This window comes from Cyprinodon variegatus, unplaced genomic scaffold (assembly GCF_000732505.1).
Source record: "Cyprinodon variegatus isolate N-32 unplaced genomic scaffold, C_variegatus-1.0 Scaffold835, whole genome shotgun sequence".
Lineage (NCBI taxonomy): Eukaryota > Metazoa > Chordata > Actinopteri > Cyprinodontiformes > Cyprinodontidae > Cyprinodon > Cyprinodon variegatus.
In genome coordinates, this window is record NW_015151288.1 from 195,981 (window position 1) to 213,791 (window position 17,811).

At 40.6% G+C, this 17,811-nt stretch overlaps 1 protein-coding gene across 1 annotated transcript in view; it reads left to right on the top strand.

The window, feature by feature from the left end:
* The window catches only part of LOC107099064 (nephronectin-like), a 19,713-nt gene extending 3,261 nt beyond the window's left edge, over positions 1-16,452 (top strand). Inside the window, exons 3-13 of the mRNA XM_015397032.1 lie at positions 3,767-3,859; positions 4,558-4,677; positions 4,772-4,891; positions 4,965-5,099; positions 9,536-9,610; positions 10,939-11,658; positions 11,886-11,969; positions 13,430-13,528; positions 13,622-13,808; positions 13,896-13,980; positions 14,948-16,452. Coding sequence (XP_015252518.1) covers positions 3,767-3,859; positions 4,558-4,677; positions 4,772-4,891; positions 4,965-5,099; positions 9,536-9,610; positions 10,939-11,658; positions 11,886-11,969; positions 13,430-13,528; positions 13,622-13,808; positions 13,896-13,980; positions 14,948-15,034 — 1,805 coding nt within the window. The 3' untranslated portion in view covers positions 15,035-16,452. The remainder of the gene's footprint in view (positions 1-3,766; positions 3,860-4,557; positions 4,678-4,771; positions 4,892-4,964; positions 5,100-9,535; positions 9,611-10,938; positions 11,659-11,885; positions 11,970-13,429; positions 13,529-13,621; positions 13,809-13,895; positions 13,981-14,947) is intronic.
* The last annotated feature ends 1,359 nt before the right edge of the window (positions 16,453-17,811 follow it).

The following is a 17,811-nucleotide window of genomic DNA, read 5'->3' on the forward strand; positions in this document are numbered from 1 at the left end:
GTGTTTTCATCGTTGCTCTGTTACGTCATATGCTTCGTTGATCTGATTGGTTTATATGGCCCGTCTATCACCAACATAGGCCAATCAGCTAACCAGTATTTTCGCCCCTTCCCAAAATTACTTCAACGGAAGGTTTCCAGATGGATATGCGGAGTAAATCCATCTGGCGGAGTCAGGTTACTGCTGGCCTGCAGGTTTTGGAGGTTTCCCTGCTTCAGCACAGCAAGTTTCCTTTGATAGATGATAATCCGTGTAGGCTATGGTTCGTTCTTTGGTTTTTTCGTTTCAAAACAAAAACGAAAAAACAAACGAGCATGCGGTTTTTCTGTTTTTAAAACCTAAATCGAAAAAATGAAAAATGGAATTAATAGAAAATCAACAGCGTTTGAGTTTTGTTTTGCTATCTAAATGAAAATTTAGATGAACAGTTTTGAAAGTTTCGGTTTTCATTCTTTTCCTGCTTTGTGTGTCAACTTTCACGGTTGCTAACTAACATAGCCTACAGCGGTAAAACCCACCGAAGGGTAGACCTGGTCGAATTCACAGCCAAAACTCTTCCGGTCTTCTTATTTTCAAGGACTTCGAAGGATCCAGGTCTAGGTAGACCGCGTCCTTGGAGGATTTCGAACAGAGCTAAACGTTTCCATGTTGGTAGTGCTAACTGAAAAGGTTCTTCTTCTTGTGGATTGTAATGGCACTTGGCAAGAAATTGAAGGCGTACATTACCGCCACCTAGTGGTAACTAAAAAAGTTTTGTGTTGGGAGTTCAGGTCTTCATTTCCGGTTCTGCCATAAGGTCGGTTGAATTAACAACAAAATAAAAGTTTGTCTTTGGTTGCCATTGCAGTTAAAAAAATCCCAAAACGTACCCTTTTTTTCATTTTTGCAAATGCCGTTTTTTTAAGTTTCGTTTAAAAACGGAAAAACAAAAAAACCACATGCTTGTTTTGTTTTTTCGTTTTTGTTTTAAAACGAAAAAAAAAAAAAACTAAAAACGAACCGTACACGGATTGATGATTAACAGGATTTTTCTAAACTGCAATAATCAGAATCAGCTGTGCTGAAGCAGAAAAACCTCTGAAACCTGCAGGACGGCGCCCCCCGAGGGCTGACACTGGGTTGGCCTGCTATAAAGATAATTAACTCTGGGAGCTGATCAAAGATTCAGTGGCCCTATTTATTTGAACCTTTAAAAAGAAGCCTGAAAGGCTCAATTTTTTCTCGTTTATTATTGAATAAAGAATAAAGTGGGATTAACCCCAGATTATTCTTCTCTGACTCTTTAAAAGAAGACCTCAAAGTACCTCTGTATGCTGCACCCCCAACATATCTCCACACATCATTCATAAGTCTTTGGAAGTCAAGATGCACCAATCTATGGGCTGCTATAATCCAGGATTCCCTCTAATTGGTAATTAACGGATCTAATCTTGATAAATCTGATCTAATTTTTCCTGTTCAATAAATGCAGCACATCTGAAATCTCCCACTTTCCATTGGTCTGTAAACCTACCAGCAGACACCCTGGTCTTTGCCTCACCTTTTCATGTAACAGATAGAGTTTAAGGACGAACACTCTGATGCATTGATGGGGGATTATCTTGTAATCCCTTCATTTTTCTGTTGGAATCCGAGCGTTGAGCCTCACTCCAGAAAGCTGCAGCTCGTTTTACCTTTTATAGTCAAACAATGTAACATTTAACAGTGGAATAAAAACTGTGCGTGGGTGTTTTTCACACCTCCACTCTTAAAACCTGAAGGAAAAACAACAGGATTAAGTCATCTCCATGTCAGTACGCATGATGTAAGCAACAAATGTATGTTTCTGGGTCAGTTGGACCACAGTGGTCGACACATAGTGCTCTGGTTTGTTTAAAGTGCTTAAAAAGAAAAGGAAACACCTTAAAGAAAGAAGGACATGAATCCTTACCTGTTTTATCATTGTGTTGGTCATAATGAAGAATTGTTATTCTGGAAGTAAAAAAAATTCACTTAGTGAAACAAACTAGTTGCTACTTCTTTTCTTTCATCTGACTGTTTTCTTTCTGCTGTTAGGCTCAGCATTACAGATAACAAAGAAAAGAAAACTTTGAGACACTGGTCCTCACACTTTAATAAAAGAAAATAATCTTAGGTTTAATCTTTGACAGAAGTATGAAGATGAGTTAAATTGACACATTCCTTTACCAATAAATAAATCTGAGTGTCATCAGCATAATGTTTAACTTTTTGAAGCTAAAGCTCTGCGGGATCCTGATTATTAAACAATATTAATTTACATGGGTTATGGATTCAATTCATTTCAATTCAATTTATTTATATAGCGCCAATTCACAACACATGTCATCTCAGGTCACTTTACAGTTCAACCAGATCATCCAGTCAGATTGATTCAACGTTTTCTATCTAAGGAAAACCAGTTGATTGCATCAATTCATTGATTCGAAGGCAATCCCTCACACTAAGCATGCTTGTAGCGACAGCGGAGAGGAAAAACTCCCCTTTTAACAGGAAGAAACCTCCAGCAGAACCAGGCTCAGTGTGAGCGGCCATCTGCTGAGGCCCACTGGGGTAATGAGAAGACACAGTTTGATTCTCAAAGAAAAGAGTTTTACCTGCAAACAGGTGATTCCCAAAGAGATGTTAGCTAAACTCTTCTCATCGGATGATCAGCTAAACTACAATGCATCTGTTAGGTTGAAGATTATCTGCTTGGATCTTAATTTCCTTATTGAAAATAACACTTTGTCATGTTCTAAAATGAAAACTGCAATAATAACATCTACTAAAATCAACCCAGACCATTCTGAATATTGTCTGGGTTGCATATAGCTAATTCCCATCCATCATGTTAACCAATTAGGAAATGTAAGGCTCACTTTAATCCTGCTTATTTGTACTTAAGGTGGACTTAATGCAGATCAGGGCTGAGCAATATGGCTTAAAATAAACAATGAGTTTTCATTCCAAAACTGATTAATTGATTTTATTTCAGTGTTTTGATAAATGACAAAAAAAAATTTATAAAGTTGATTATTATCAAGTCCTAACACAGGAATCCACATCAAGCTCGGCTTCTATCACTGCATCCTCTGATTCAAACAATTAAATAGGGGCGGAAATATTCTGCTTGGCAGGAAATGGTTTTAATAGTAAGATTTTTTTTAAATGTAACATTAAGCTGAGTGATGCAGGAAGATACTATATACTATACAATCTCAAATGTCCCTTTTATGGACACTGTGCAGCGCGTCCATACATGAAATATGACATCCTACCAACTATTACATTACGCCCTGTCAGCCTGTTAATATCCCAGGTTTTACCTGCTGTAATGTGCAGCTCTGGCTCTTAGTTGCAGCCCTGTTCATTTGCTCTGATAAAAAGTGAAGCAGCCAAAATCAGAAAAAGCTGTTCCAGTTAGACCACCTGCAGAGATTAGGAGGTCTTCTTGCTGTGCGGCAGACAAACGCGCCGAGACGAGGGAGACCGCCTGTCAACACAAACCCATACAAACCGCATGTTGTCTGACGGATTATTTATGTGAAACCGGCAGCTGCTTGGAAACGCGTCCTGAGCCTGAAGGATCTGTTTGGGTTTTACTGTTAATGAGCTAAAACGTGTCGAACATGAGCGGCTTCCAGGAGGATTAGATGCTGGTCTGAAAGTTGATCCTGAGTCAGTCACTTTTACATGTTCATACACGATGAAGCCCTCACTTTTTTTACATTAACCCCCCCCCCTCTCTCTCTCTGTGTGTGTGTAGCTGACTGTCCGCAGGGCTGTAAACATGGAGACTGCGTTGGACCGGACAGATGCAAATGTCGCCCTGGATACACCGGCAAAGCCTGTAACCAAGGTAACCTAGAGTTTCCATGTAGAGGTGAAGGACTGGGTGCTACTCTGGACATCTGGACCCAGAAGATCCAGATGTTGGTCTCAAGGAGACCATTCTTGCTGTGTTTTCATATAATAAGAGTCGACAGACGCATTCTTGTGATGCTTGGTTGACCTTTGAGGGCGTGTCTTACCTGAACCCCTCAAAAAAGAAAAAAATGCACAGAGACACGCCTCCTTAATCTAAGATCAGCTCCAGCACACTCACTCCACCCACTGATACACACCAAACCCACAGCATCACTGATTAGAGGCTTCATTCTGACTCATATCCTGACTTTGAACAGCAACTGGTCGCTACCTCACACCCCGGCAGCGTGTAATATAACACCCATGTTTGGGAGGGCGCTCAGGGACACGATGCAGTCACTGGTTTAACCATCTGAGGACCCTGGTTAAAACACTAAGCATCCTCTGAAAACTCAAGGTGTCTCTCTTTATACAAACTGCTCTTATTTTTGAGTCTCTGAGGACCTTAAGGTCCCCACAGGAATAGTAATACATGCAGACACACTCTGAAAGCTCTCCTGCTCACTAAGTGGGCTGGAGGTCAGAGGTTAATCCAACAAACCAACGTCAGGAATGAAAAGAGAAGACGAGGAGCTCTCGGGTTAATGTTTGACCTCTGACCCCCTTCCTCTGCTTATGTGTGCGTTTCAGACCTGAACGAGTGCGGCGTGAAGCCTCGGCCCTGCAAGCACCGCTGCATGAACACGCCGGGCAGCTACAAGTGTTACTGTCTGGACGGATACGCTCTGCAGCCCGACGGCAGCTGCAGGAGTCAGAAACTCTTCCCTCTCTTCCTGTTTGCAGATTATTTTCCACATACCTGATTCCCACATATCTGATGTAATGCCTCGGCCTTTTCCTCTAGATGTCAGAACCTGTTACCATGCCAACTGCCAGTACGGCTGTGAGGTGATGAAAGGCGAGGTGCGGTGTACCTGTCCGTCTCCGGGGTTACGGCTGGGCCCAGACAGACGCTCCTGTGTGGGTCAGTCTCTGGTCCTGAGCTCAGGGAACCTTTCTGTTGTTGTTTTATCATGGCTGACTTTTCCTCTCTGCAGACATCGACGAATGTTCTCAGGGAGGTGGAGTGTGTCCCCGTCGCAGGAAGTGCTACAACACGTTCGGGAGCTTCTTCTGTAAATGTCACCTGGGCTTCAAGCTGATGTACATCAACGGGCGCTACGCCTGCGTCGGTGAGGCTGCATGGCTGGGTTACAGTAACGGGTCGGATCTAGAGTATCTGTCATCTATGTGTTGGTGAAGATTATCAGTCATCAAGGTCATAGTCATTCCAAAACAGGACTTTATTTTCCAAGTTTGAAGATGTTTTGCTTGCCATACAGGAATTGAATAGCAGACATGGGCAATGTGGAGTCAACAAGTCATCTCCATGTCATGTATTTGACAGCCACTGAAGCAGGTGAGTCCAATCTTCACCGTGAATTAACCTGTGCAGATTGGACTCACCTGGTTAATTGGCTGGGTAGATTAAATACATGACATGGAGATGACTTGTTGACTCCACAGTGCCCATGTCTGTTGAATATAAAAAGCTTCCTGGATGGGAAGCGAAGCATCTTCCAACTTGAAAAAAAAGTCCAGTGGATTGTCTTTTAACTTTTTTTTTTTTTAACTTTTTTGTAATGAGTGTCCTCTAAAAGTAGAAATACCTCTAAATTTTTCAACATTTGATCAGACTACAGCTGCAAATTGAATGAATTTCATTTACATCTGAAGGAACAGAGGAGCACAAAGCAGTGATAGCAACAGATCATTTTCAAATTAAACTCAGTAGGAATCACTTTCATGGTAACAAAAATTCAAAGAGTCCAAACTCAAATGTTCTGTTTCTGACATCAGATGTTTGACCAGGAACATTAGAGGAGACAAAGAAAAACAGCAGGCAGCTATGCTTAAACACCTTCCTTACCATTAAAACATGGTGGTGGTGTCATCATGCTGTGGGGAGGCTTGGAAAACCTGGTAGAAGCAGAAAGCCTTAGACTGGGGTGAAGGTTCTCCTTCCAGCAGGACAAATAGCCTAAAGTCGGGCAGAGATATGATGGTTTATATTTAACTAGTGTTAGAATGGCCTAGTCAAAGGCCAGACCCAAGTCCAACTGAAAGGGTTTGGTTAGAAGCCTCGGCAGATGGTCGCTCACACTGAGCCTGGTTCTGCTGGAGGTTTCTTCCTGGTAAAAGGGAGTTTTTACTCTCCACTGTCGCTACAAGCATGCTTAGAGTCAAAGGCTACGTTCACACTGCAGCCTGAAGTGACCCAAATCCGATTTTTTTGGTTCATATGCGACCTGGATCTGATCTTTTCATGGGAGTCTCAACAACACAGATCAGATTTTTTCCAATCCGACCCAGGCCTCTTGGCTATGTGGTCCTGAATCCGATAGGAATCTGATCTTTTCAATTGCGACCTGTGTCTGTACGGCCAGGTCGGATTATCCGACCTGAACGTCATTAATACCAGACAAAGATCACTATTCTGCGTCTTGCTATGCAGAAGCGGCAAGAAAAACAACAACAATGGCAGATGATGATGCGGAGAGCAGTATTTATGTTTAATTTATGTGAAAAGATTGAGTTTTTATTGTTGGAAAAGATCGCTAGATGCGTGCCGGTACTATCGTCCATGTTTGCTTTCGTAAACGCAGAGCACGCAGCCTGTGACGTCATTGCGTCCTCTACTGTGCATGCATTGGAAATATGAACGGCAACGCAAAAAAATCGGATTTCACAAAAAATCGGAATTGAGCATCAAGGCCTGCAGTGTGAACTTAGTCGATGCAATCAACTGGTTTTCTTTAGATAGAATACTTTGGATCAGTTTCACCGTATGACCTGGTTGAATTATATCTTTAAAGTGTCTTGAGATGACATGTGTTGTGAATTGGCCCTGTATACATAAACTCAATTTAATTGAAGACTTTTAATATGGCACTCTTTCATTCTACTGAGCCTGAGTTTTTTTGCAAAGAAAATTTTCAGTTTGTAGATCCAGAGCAGGTAGATTGTAACTCAAAAGACCTGCAACTCTGAACAATCCAGTCAGTGAGATGAACACAGTATTTTAAATTTGGCCTCACTTCCTGTTGGTCTGTCAGATAAAACCCAACAAATGGAATTAAACTGTAGGAGTGTGAATAGGTCGCTAAAAACGTTAGCATGGTGTCGCAGGCGCTTTTGAAAGCAGCTCGTCTTTCACCGTCAGGTTCAGCCTATTGTCCCGGGACGACATCATGTGGGCTGTTTGCTGCTTTGTTTACATTCCAGCGGTCCTTCTGTTGGCCTGATGGTTAAACAAACTGCAGCTTGTCCTGAAATCCATCACAGGGCGCAGAGAATCAGAGCTGCTGGTGTACAGCTTAACAATACCGGTAATACCTTTGTTTTATTAGGAGATCAGCAGAGCCGTGAAAATAGAGCTCAGTAATGTTAAAGCTTTATGTAAAAAATATATGAAATATTTTAAGGAACCATTCGCTTTACAGAAGATGATCTACTTTCCTCTGAATCTAAACTGTTGCCTCCATCTTAATCTGATAAATTAATCTACACTCGAAAAACGATCTAGAAATAAATAAAAATGTGTCAAATTAAGTGAATTTACCCTTAATTTGAGTAGGTAAATCAGATGATTTGCCAATTGAATAAGTATTTTTACTCTTAGAATAAGGTATTTAGATAAAATGCACTTGAAATAAGACAATGTAATTGTGTTTTCTTATTTTAAATGTAAATTTTCTTGTTCCATTGGCAAAATATGTCTTTTACCTTCTAAATTCAAGAAGAAATGCACTTATTTTAAGAAATAATGACTTATCTAGATTTAGATTTTTTCCACTGTATTTTTACTGTATCTGTCTGTGACATAAAGTAATTACAGTAATGTAAAAGAGGAAAGTTCACCCTCTGAAGATCTACTGTAGAAAGGATCTGGTCTTTTTCTAGGTTATAATTTTATTTAATAATAATAATCAATCGAATCAGCATTTAAATGCTAATGAATAATTAAGCAAAGCTTAAAACATCTAGATATCGACAAAGTATCAAAGCTCTACAAACAACAGCTTACTAGGGTGAGCTTTCTGTTTAGCAGAGGTCTAAGATGGATTTTGACAGGGTTGAAAATAAATAATTGAACTTTATTAATCTCACATTGGAGAAATTCACTCTCTGCATTTAACCCATCCCAGTGTGGGGCTAAGGGTCTTGCTCAGGGACTCAGAGTGCAGGCTGTGGGGATCGAACCGGGTACTTTCAACCTTCTCAGACCTTCTAGCATTTAAAATCAATGTTTTCAAGGATTTTATTTTAGATTTTTCAGGTGATTTTAAAGCATAAAAAAAAAAACAAAAAACAAAAAAACAAACAAACAAATGCAGATATTTAGTTTGGAGTTCCTGTTTCTTGCAGACTTTAAATAGAAGCTGACCTCCTGTTTCTGTGTCACATAGATCTATTTGCTGATTTATTCCCTCTGAAGTTCAAATTCTGATGCCATTTATTTTATTTCAGTAGGAAAAACTACTTAGGATTCAAAACCTGTTAACAACAGTTAGAAAAACAATGATTAGATAGGAGCAAATTAGCTTTTAGTGAATCGTACTCGTCTTCTTTTTCATCCGGGACCGGGTTGCAGGGGCAGCATTCTCAGCAGGGACTCCCAGACTTCCCTTTTCCCAGACACCTCCTCCAGCTCTGCTGGGAGAAGCCTGATTTGTTACCGGATCATCTGAGAGACATAGTCCCTCCAGCGTGTCCTAGGCCTCCTCCTGGTGGGATTGGTCTGAAAAAACCTCCCTAGAGAGGCGTTCAGGGGGCATCTGAAAAAGATGTCTAAGCCTCATCAGCTGACTCTGGATGTGGAGGAGATGCAGCTCTACTCCGAGTCTCTCCTTAATGACTGAACTCCTCCTCCTCCCACTAAGATAGATCCCAACCACCCTGCGGAGAAAGATCATTTCAGCTGCTTGTATCCAGGATCTCATTCTTTCAGTTATGATCCAGATTAATGCCCTTAGGTGAGGGTAGGAACTATCTGTCCGGTACATTGAGAGCTTTGCCTTTTCTCTCAGCTCTCTCTTCACCACAACAAACCAGCATCTGCATTATAGCATCAGCCACACCGATCCGTCTATCAGTCTCCTGCTCCATTCTCCCCTCATTGATGAACAGGAGCCTAAGATACTTGAACTGCTCCACTTGAAGCAGGAACTCTCCTCCAACCTGCAGGGTACCCGCCAACTCTTCCCAGTCGGGAACCACGGCCTCTGACTTGGAGAAGCTGATTCTCATCCCTTCCAGGTCTGACTTGTCTGTGAACGGCCCTGGTGAATCATATAGGTCTTGGCAGGAGGGACCCAGCAGGACCATATAATCTGTGAAAAACAAGGATGAGATCTTACCTTTTAGGGGAAGACACAGACAGGACTTTTCCTCTCTGGCCCTTGGCCAATAAATAACTAACAATGATCTAAAAAAGCAGCTTTTAAATATAAATCTACCTGAAACCTCCACCATATTCTTCTCTGTAGAGTCACTGATTTGTGATCACATGGTTATGATGACATTATAGATAAAGCTGGTCAGTGATGGTTTCTCTGTTTCTAACCAGATAAGGACACTCGACCTTTCTGCTCCCTGAATCCTTCCTCACCTAAGTGCAAATGTAAAGATGGACGATGCAAAGGTAACAACACCTCATCACAAACACCAGCTCTACTTACCTATACCTGAGCGAGTCTGTCTGTCTGTCTGTCTGTCTGTCTGTCTGTCTGTCTGTCTCTCTGTCTATCCCACTGCACTACATAGAATTTACATATATGATAGCATATGGATGAGGATTGGAAGAATATCACATAGTCAGATGAAACCAAAACAGAACTTTTTTACATAAACTCATGATGTTTGATGAAAGAAAAGCTGAGTTGCATCCTAAGTGCACCACACTGTGAAGCATGGAGGTGGAAATATCATGCTTTGGTGCTTTTTAATTTTGTAAAAGGAGCTTAGACAACTAAGTGGTGTTAAAGGAAGAATGAAAGGGGCCATGTGTGGGTCTGCTTTTGTCTCCTTGAACCCCAGTGGGCCTCAGCAGATGGCCGCTCACACTGAGCCTGGTTCTGCTGGAGGTTTCTTCCTGTTCAAAGGGAGTTTTTCCTCTCCACTGTCGCTACAAGCATACTTATTGCCTTCGAGTCAGTGAGTTGATGCAATCAGCTGCTTTTCCTTAGATGAAATAACTTTGTACCAACCTTCTGCTTGAATTGTTGCTGTAAAGTGCCTTGATATGACATGCATTTTGAATTGGCGCTATATTGATAAATCTAAATTGAATTGAATCCATTATGATAATGACCCCACAGGCAATGAAGGGCTGGTTCTCTTAAACGCATTTTAAAATCCTGGAATGGCCTGCCGGTCTCCAGACATTAACCCAATAGATACGTTCAGTATTGAGTTTAAAGACCACTTTGTCAGTGACAGCTTAAAAAAACATCACTCCTCTAGAGGAGATGGGCCAAAAGACCAGCTACAGTGTGTGCAAACCGGTAAAAACTTACAGGAAACCATCATTGTCAACAAAGTTATAATACAAAGTATTGAGTTGAACTCCTGTGAGTGACCACTATATGTACTTTCCACCATCTTTTACAAATGATTTTTTAAATATCCAAAAATGTCATTTCCTGGATTGCCTCTCATAGTTAAATTGAACATATAATAACAATTACAGTTCTATCTTGTCTTTCTAAATGTAGAAGAACTGGCCCAATTTGTGGTTTACGTTAGGCAGCATGGGTGGGGTCCTGATCAGAACCAAATCATTGTTCTCAATAATCTCTTTATGGAAACAACAGTGGTGACATAGGAATAAAGATGTGAACAAAAACACTCCAGCCATCATCAATCACAGTTAATCTGAATTATCATTTGGAATATTTATTTCCACAGATAACAAATGAACAACATAGAAGCAATGATCCCTACTAACATATTTGATTTTTTCTTTTCTAGGGATCCTCACAGTAATGTTAGAGCCACACAGACCCCAGACTACAACCCTCATCTCTACCACTGCCACAACATCCACGATTCCTGCCATCACTACAACCACAGCTACAACCACAACTATACCTACAACCACAACTATACCTACAACCACCACAACTATACCTACAACCACAACTATACCTACAACCACAACTATACCTACAACCACAACCATACCTACAACCACCACAACTATACCTACAACCACAACTATACCTACAACCACATCAACTATACCTACAACCACACCTACAACCACACCTACAACTATAATTACAACTATGCTTTCAACCACTACCACCATACCTACAACCACTGCCACCATACCTACAACCACTGCCACTCCTACTGCTACTTCTACCACTGTCTCATCTACATCTTATCAAACAACCACTTCTTTGTCAACCACTGCCATTGCAACAACCTCTCGAGCTCCCACTACTGTTGCTATGACAACTACATCCCCAACAACACCCCCTGAAACAACTATCCCTACAACCACAAGAACAGAAACACCAGCTGTTACCACACCTGCTCCAACTACTGCAACCTCTGCTGCGCCTACTACTGAGCCTACGGTTGCCATAGTGACTACGCCCCCGCCCACCACCTCCTTGGTGACAACGACGTTGAACAACAGGATCAACAAGGATGTAACGCAGAGACAGAGAGGAGATGTTCACAGTGAGGACAAGCTCAAGGAGTTTATAGAATGATGAGAAAATGTATTAGCAGTTGGCTAATTTCTGGTTTCTATTCTCACAGTAAAGGTTTAACGAGTTATTTAAATACCAAATATGGTCAAAATTAGTTGTAAATTTTGTATAAATATCTAACGGTTGGTAATTAAGTGAGTTTTCGTAGATGGTCATCACCGGTTGATAAATGTTGGGTTTATGCCTGTCTTTCAGTACCTCGGCATCCGGGGCACAACCAGGTCTGGGAGTTTGACATCGAGCTGGGAAACACAGCCGAGGACGCTCGCGATGATCCTGGTAGGTGCTCCTTTTTTAACTAAAGCTCTGTTTCTCTAGGCAAACAAGGGAGTTAGTGGGTGGGGGTTTGGGAGGTTGAACCAAATGTTTAATACAAGAAAACAAATTTTAGGTTAGGAAATCACTCACCTTCAAGTTGTAACTTCATTGATCTCCAGTCACTGCGGTTTGGCAGATGCAGCAGTAGGGGGCATAACTGAAACAGGTTTAACATACTGTGTAAACAACTGAGGAAGAGAAAGAGACTTAATTTTGTCACAATCACACAGACTGTGAGAACAGAAGGAGCTTTGTGAGCTGCAATGTCAACTATATGGTAGAACTGAGTCTGGACAATGCATAAAAATACAAAAGGAGTAGGGATGGAACGGTTTATGAAAACCGTCCGAACCGTTCGGTTCGATTGTCTCGGTTCGGTTCGCGTGTGTTGCGTTCGGTTCATGCGCTGCTCCTTTTTCTCATAGGCGAAGCGATTACACTCCAGAGCAGAAGGTGGCAGTGCTGTGACCAAAGCCAACCACCAGTAGTAAACAAGAAGAAGAAGAAGCGAAGCAGCGTAGCCGGGTGTAGCAGGGAAAAAAATCAGTTGTTGTGGAGAATTGTGTGGGTATAGTGAGTGGGAAAGAACAGGAGTTGGAAGACGCACCAGCAGCACTTTATAGGTCTGCTGTATGGGACCGCTTTGCATTTAGAGTGACCTACCATGACGGTGGAAAGAAAGTGGTGGATAAAACAGTGTGCGTGTGCAAGCATTGTGCAACACGTTATACTATACAAGACATAATAGATTTTCCTAACAATCAACATATACTGAACCGAAAACCGTGAACCACGAAACTGCGAACTGAACTGAGCCGTGGATTTTGTGAACCGTTCCACCCCTAGTAAGGAGTCAAACCAAGCAAGGAAAGCTCTACACGAAATGCCTGAAATTTGTGTATGTCACTTTCCACACAAATAGTGTGACCTATGAAAAACAAAATTGGTGCAAAAGCAGTCCCATTATTAACTGTGTCTGTAGCCAACTTTAGGAAAAAAGCAATCCGAGCGATTCATCATGGGTCAGAGATATCACAGTCAGTGTAGAGCACATTTCTGTCTCTTATCTTATTCGGTGGGGTTAATATAACACGCGTATTTCTGCCTTTGTTAAACTTTACCTTTTTGCTTTGCGTTAACTATCTATCTAGTTAAATGGTGGTGCTCAAAAGGGCCAAATATGAGATGGAGCCTTCTATGTAATCTTTGAGGTACAATTGTGATCTATGAAGGAAATTTGCTTGCTTGTCTGTATGCATCATTTTTTTGTGGGGTAAACCATTTTTGGATGTTATTTGTATTTATATTTTTACTGTGGATCTTATGTAATTTTTTAGGAATTAGACCCCTGTTCTCCTCCAGAAACTAGAGGCAAAAAGGAACAAATGGGCAAAAATTCGAATGTTTTTGATTTTCTGTAGATGTTGGTGAGCTCCACTGCAGCTTTGATCATGGACTCTGTGACTGGATATCGGACAGAGAGGGAGACCTGCACTGGGAAACTGTGGGTAGTTCTGCAGGTAATAGCACCATGGTGCAAACAGAACCCCCCCCAGAAAGCTTTAGAGTCCCTATGAACTTTAAACTCAGTCTGTTTATGTTTAATATCCTAGGTGGGCGGTACCTGTCTGTCGCTGACCTAAAGCCTGGGCAAAGGAGCATCCGAGGAGCTCGACTGGCCATCCAGATACTCCCTCTGTGGAACCAGGGGGACATGTGTTTCTCCTTCTCCCATTGGCTGACGGGGCATCATCTCGGCGTGCTGCAGCTCTTTATCCGCAAAAAAGGACCAGACCAAAGGTACCACAGCTATAACCTCCAACAAATGTACCGGTAATGCCTCTGAAGTCTGCTGCATTAAATCTAGCTTCTGATTGGCTCTTCCAGGTATGGCGCCGCTGTTTGGAGCAGGACAGGTAGACACGGGTGGAGACAGACGCAGGTCACCTTAGAGGCACATTCTGTGGATAAAGTAAGTTATGATGATTGTGATGCAATTATGATAAAGCTGGTGATGGAGATCATGATGATGACAGAAATTATAATAATGAGGAAAATTATATTTATAAAAATGATGACAATTATGTTTATAAAAATGATCATGGTTTATCACCATTAAAAATGATAAATTTTAACGGTAATGATTATCATTTAGATAATTCTAATGATGATAAAGAAAATACATATTATTTTGGGTACCGATGATAAAAATCACAATAAAGATCATGATAGTAATGATGATTATTATTATAGGAAAGATAATAATTTGATAGTAATAGTGCTGATAAAGATTAGGACGGATATGGTCATTTTTGTTTTGGTGATTCTGGTGTCGGTGGAGATGTAATGATGATGATTCAGGTGATCAAAATGATGAAGATAATTGTGATAAATCTAATGAAAACGATTCTAATGGTGATTTAACATGGCAACAATGATGATAGTGATTGTGATGTCAACGAGGATGGTTACAGAACGAGAAAACCGAGATAATAGAGCTGAAGGTGATGATGATGATGATGATGATGATGATGATTCAGGTGATAATAATGATGAAGATAATTGTGATAAATCTAATGAAAACGATTCTAATGGTGATTTAACATGGCAACAATGATGATGATGATAATGATTGTGATTTCAATGATGATGTTTAGAGAACGAGAAGAAGAACGAGATCATAGAGCTTAAAGTGATGTTGATGATGATGATGATGATGATGATGATGATGATGATGATGATGGTGATTATGATGATGACAAAAGCTAAGAGGATAATGCTTTGATGTCCAAATGATGGGGAGAATTGAAGATAATAATGATGATGATTCTGATTTTGATGACTGATGATGGTGGAGATGATGATAACTCTAATGATCAAAGATGCTATTAATTCTGATAATAATTATAACTCTGATGTTATGATGATGATGTGTGCAGGTGCTGTTAAAGGCCGAGCGAAGGAATGGACGACGAGGGCAGATCGCGGTTGATGATGTCACACTGAGACGAGGGGCTTGTCGATGACATCATCAGAGACCCCTCATTTAAAGGACCATTCTGATGAATTTAGCAGCTGCAGCTGAACTTCAGACTGCTGCTGGCTTCATGTAGACCTTCTGATATTTGGAACCAGGAAGGTTTCCTCCCTTCCTCTGGTTTTCTCCAAGCCTCTGCCTTGAAATATGTTGGACTCATCTTGTGTCAACTGGCGTTTTTATTTGGTTTGTTTACTCCTTTAGAGCGTAAAAGCTGATTATTTCTCAACTCTTCCCATGTTGCTGTTAAAACCAGAACGGTAGGCGGCCTCTGCTCTGGCTTTGGTGAATGAATTGTTCATCAGAACAAGCAACAAGACAGCACATCTGAAAGGAAAGAAGGACACACCAATGAACACAAACAGCAACTGTTGGCCATCTGTTACCACGGTAACTAATGACTGAACCCTTACCTGCTAAGTAGGTAAGATTTACAGGTTAATTGAAGCACTTCTCTTCTAGTATCCTTTATCTGAGAGTAATCTTCGTCAGCAAAACTGAAGCTTCCCTTAAAACAGATTAATCACAAACTGAAAATATGTAACTTCCTTTAAAAAAATAAACACACAAACTACCAAACTGTTAGGTTTATCATTTATACACCATGTGCACTGTTATTCTGTTAGCCAGATTAGACAGAGTAGAGGACATTGTGGACGTCACCGTGTGTACGGTGGTCATCTAATCAAGACAGCCTTCATGTCCTCATTTTAACAAAACAATAAAAGATCTTTAGCATTAATCCATCAGATTCTAAAGCTCAGAGCTCCTGATATAAAACCACCTGTGTGTCTTAGCGGGGTTATTCATGTCCCGCAGAGCTCTCATTATGCACTGTTTATACTCACCAATAACCAATTTACATTGACTGTCATCATAGAGCCTGGATACATATAGAAGGGCAGAGCACATGTCGACTCATTGAAATTCACTAAAGAGTGAAAGCAATTGACTCACTTGGGCTTATTCCTGATTAGTCAATACAAATGAGGCAGCATGTTTACAAATTGGTTTACTATTTTCCATCTAAGAAAAACCAGCGGATTGCATCCAGTCATTGACTTTATAGGAATCATACCTTCTAGGCTTCATTTGCATTGTGTTGTTTACTCTGCAGCAATCCCTTACACTGAGCATACATGAGGCAACAGTGGGGAGGAAAAATGATCAGGAAGAAACCTCCAGCAGATAAAACCAGATTATAATCCCAGTAAATACATTAGATTAATGAGAGCTCATTGATGTTAATCTATTTCATCTGCAGATCTGAAAACAGTCCATATTGTGAAACCTTGTTATATTTGGGAGCTGGTTTATTGTTACATTTATAGATAATATGTAACATAATATTCTGTTTGATATGTAAATAGAAACTATTTGTTATTTGGGACAATAAATCTGTTTATTTTAACTATTTTACTGATTAAATTTTTCCTTAAAGTGAGTTAAAATCCGTAAATATGACTAAATGTGGGGATTTAAATAATGTTTTACTTTTAATTGATTTATTTAATATCAGGAAGATCTAAAATAAAGGAATGTTTGCTGTTTAGAATCACATTCTGGGAATGCAGAAGAATATTTCTATAATTTATTTTGGTACATTAATGTGGAATTCATAAAAAAATATATTTTATTTGATCATATGTTCAAATATTTATGTATTTACTTTATAGTCTTTTGTTTACTTCACTAATTAAAGTCAGTGGGTGGGGCTAATAGACACAAGGTAATTTTTTAAAATTTATTTTTTATTCTTTTTATTTATTTATTTTTTATTGTTATCTATATGTAAAAAAAGCTGATTGGTCTGTTTTATAATTGATACATTTTAATATTATTACAGTTTATTTAGTGAATATTTTAAATAGTCGCTGATAAAATAGAATGTAAAACATTTTAGATAAGAGTTGAAATTCTTTTTAAAGGTACAGTGTTTGATAATCACAGGTATTTACTGACATAAATGTAATATATTATCTATAAGTGTGTTATTTATTATCACCTATGGATCTTTATGATTAACCTGACAACAGCCAGATGCATGTCTCGCTCCGCCTACTGTTGTCAGGTTACTTTATGTTTGCCTTGCCTTAGAGATTGCTATTTATAATTACAGGCAGTGGGTTTGCATTTATGGAGAGCTGACAGACTAGTCACTGTCCATGTTTGTTTTGGTTAGAGTACTTAAAACAGGGATGAATCACCTGGACAACAGAGGTAAGGGGAGACGGCGTTCCTGAGGTCAGACAGGGCAGGTGGGGAATCAGTGTTCAACAGCTCCATAACTGGGCCGGGCTGCCAGCGATGCCGCCTGCTGTTGCTAAGGAACCAGAGTGGCAGCTGATGGCCCCAAAAGGATCCAGCTGGCCGGGGCCAACTAGAGGCTACCCATGGAGGATTGAGCAGGAATGGGGGAAGATCAAGTTAGTCCGCCGGGTGGAGAGAGGTCTAAAGCAGGTGAGATGGGCTGCAGCTTACCGTGAGGAGGAAGGCGTGACATCGAAGGAGCCCGGCATGGCGACAGAGCAGGAAGAGACGATGGCAGGCCAATGCTAGCAGCTAGAGGCTAATTGCTGGAGATGGACGGAAGAACGCTGAGGATCAGAGGAGCCTGCGGGTTGAATGAGCGGCCGGTTGGGATGAGGACAGATCTGTCTCTGTGCTGGAGGTAGGTATACGAAACAGTCCTTCAAGTTCTACATTAACATGGCAGATTTAAAAGCCACTCACACACCTCCTAACAGAATTGCCCACTTTTTCCTC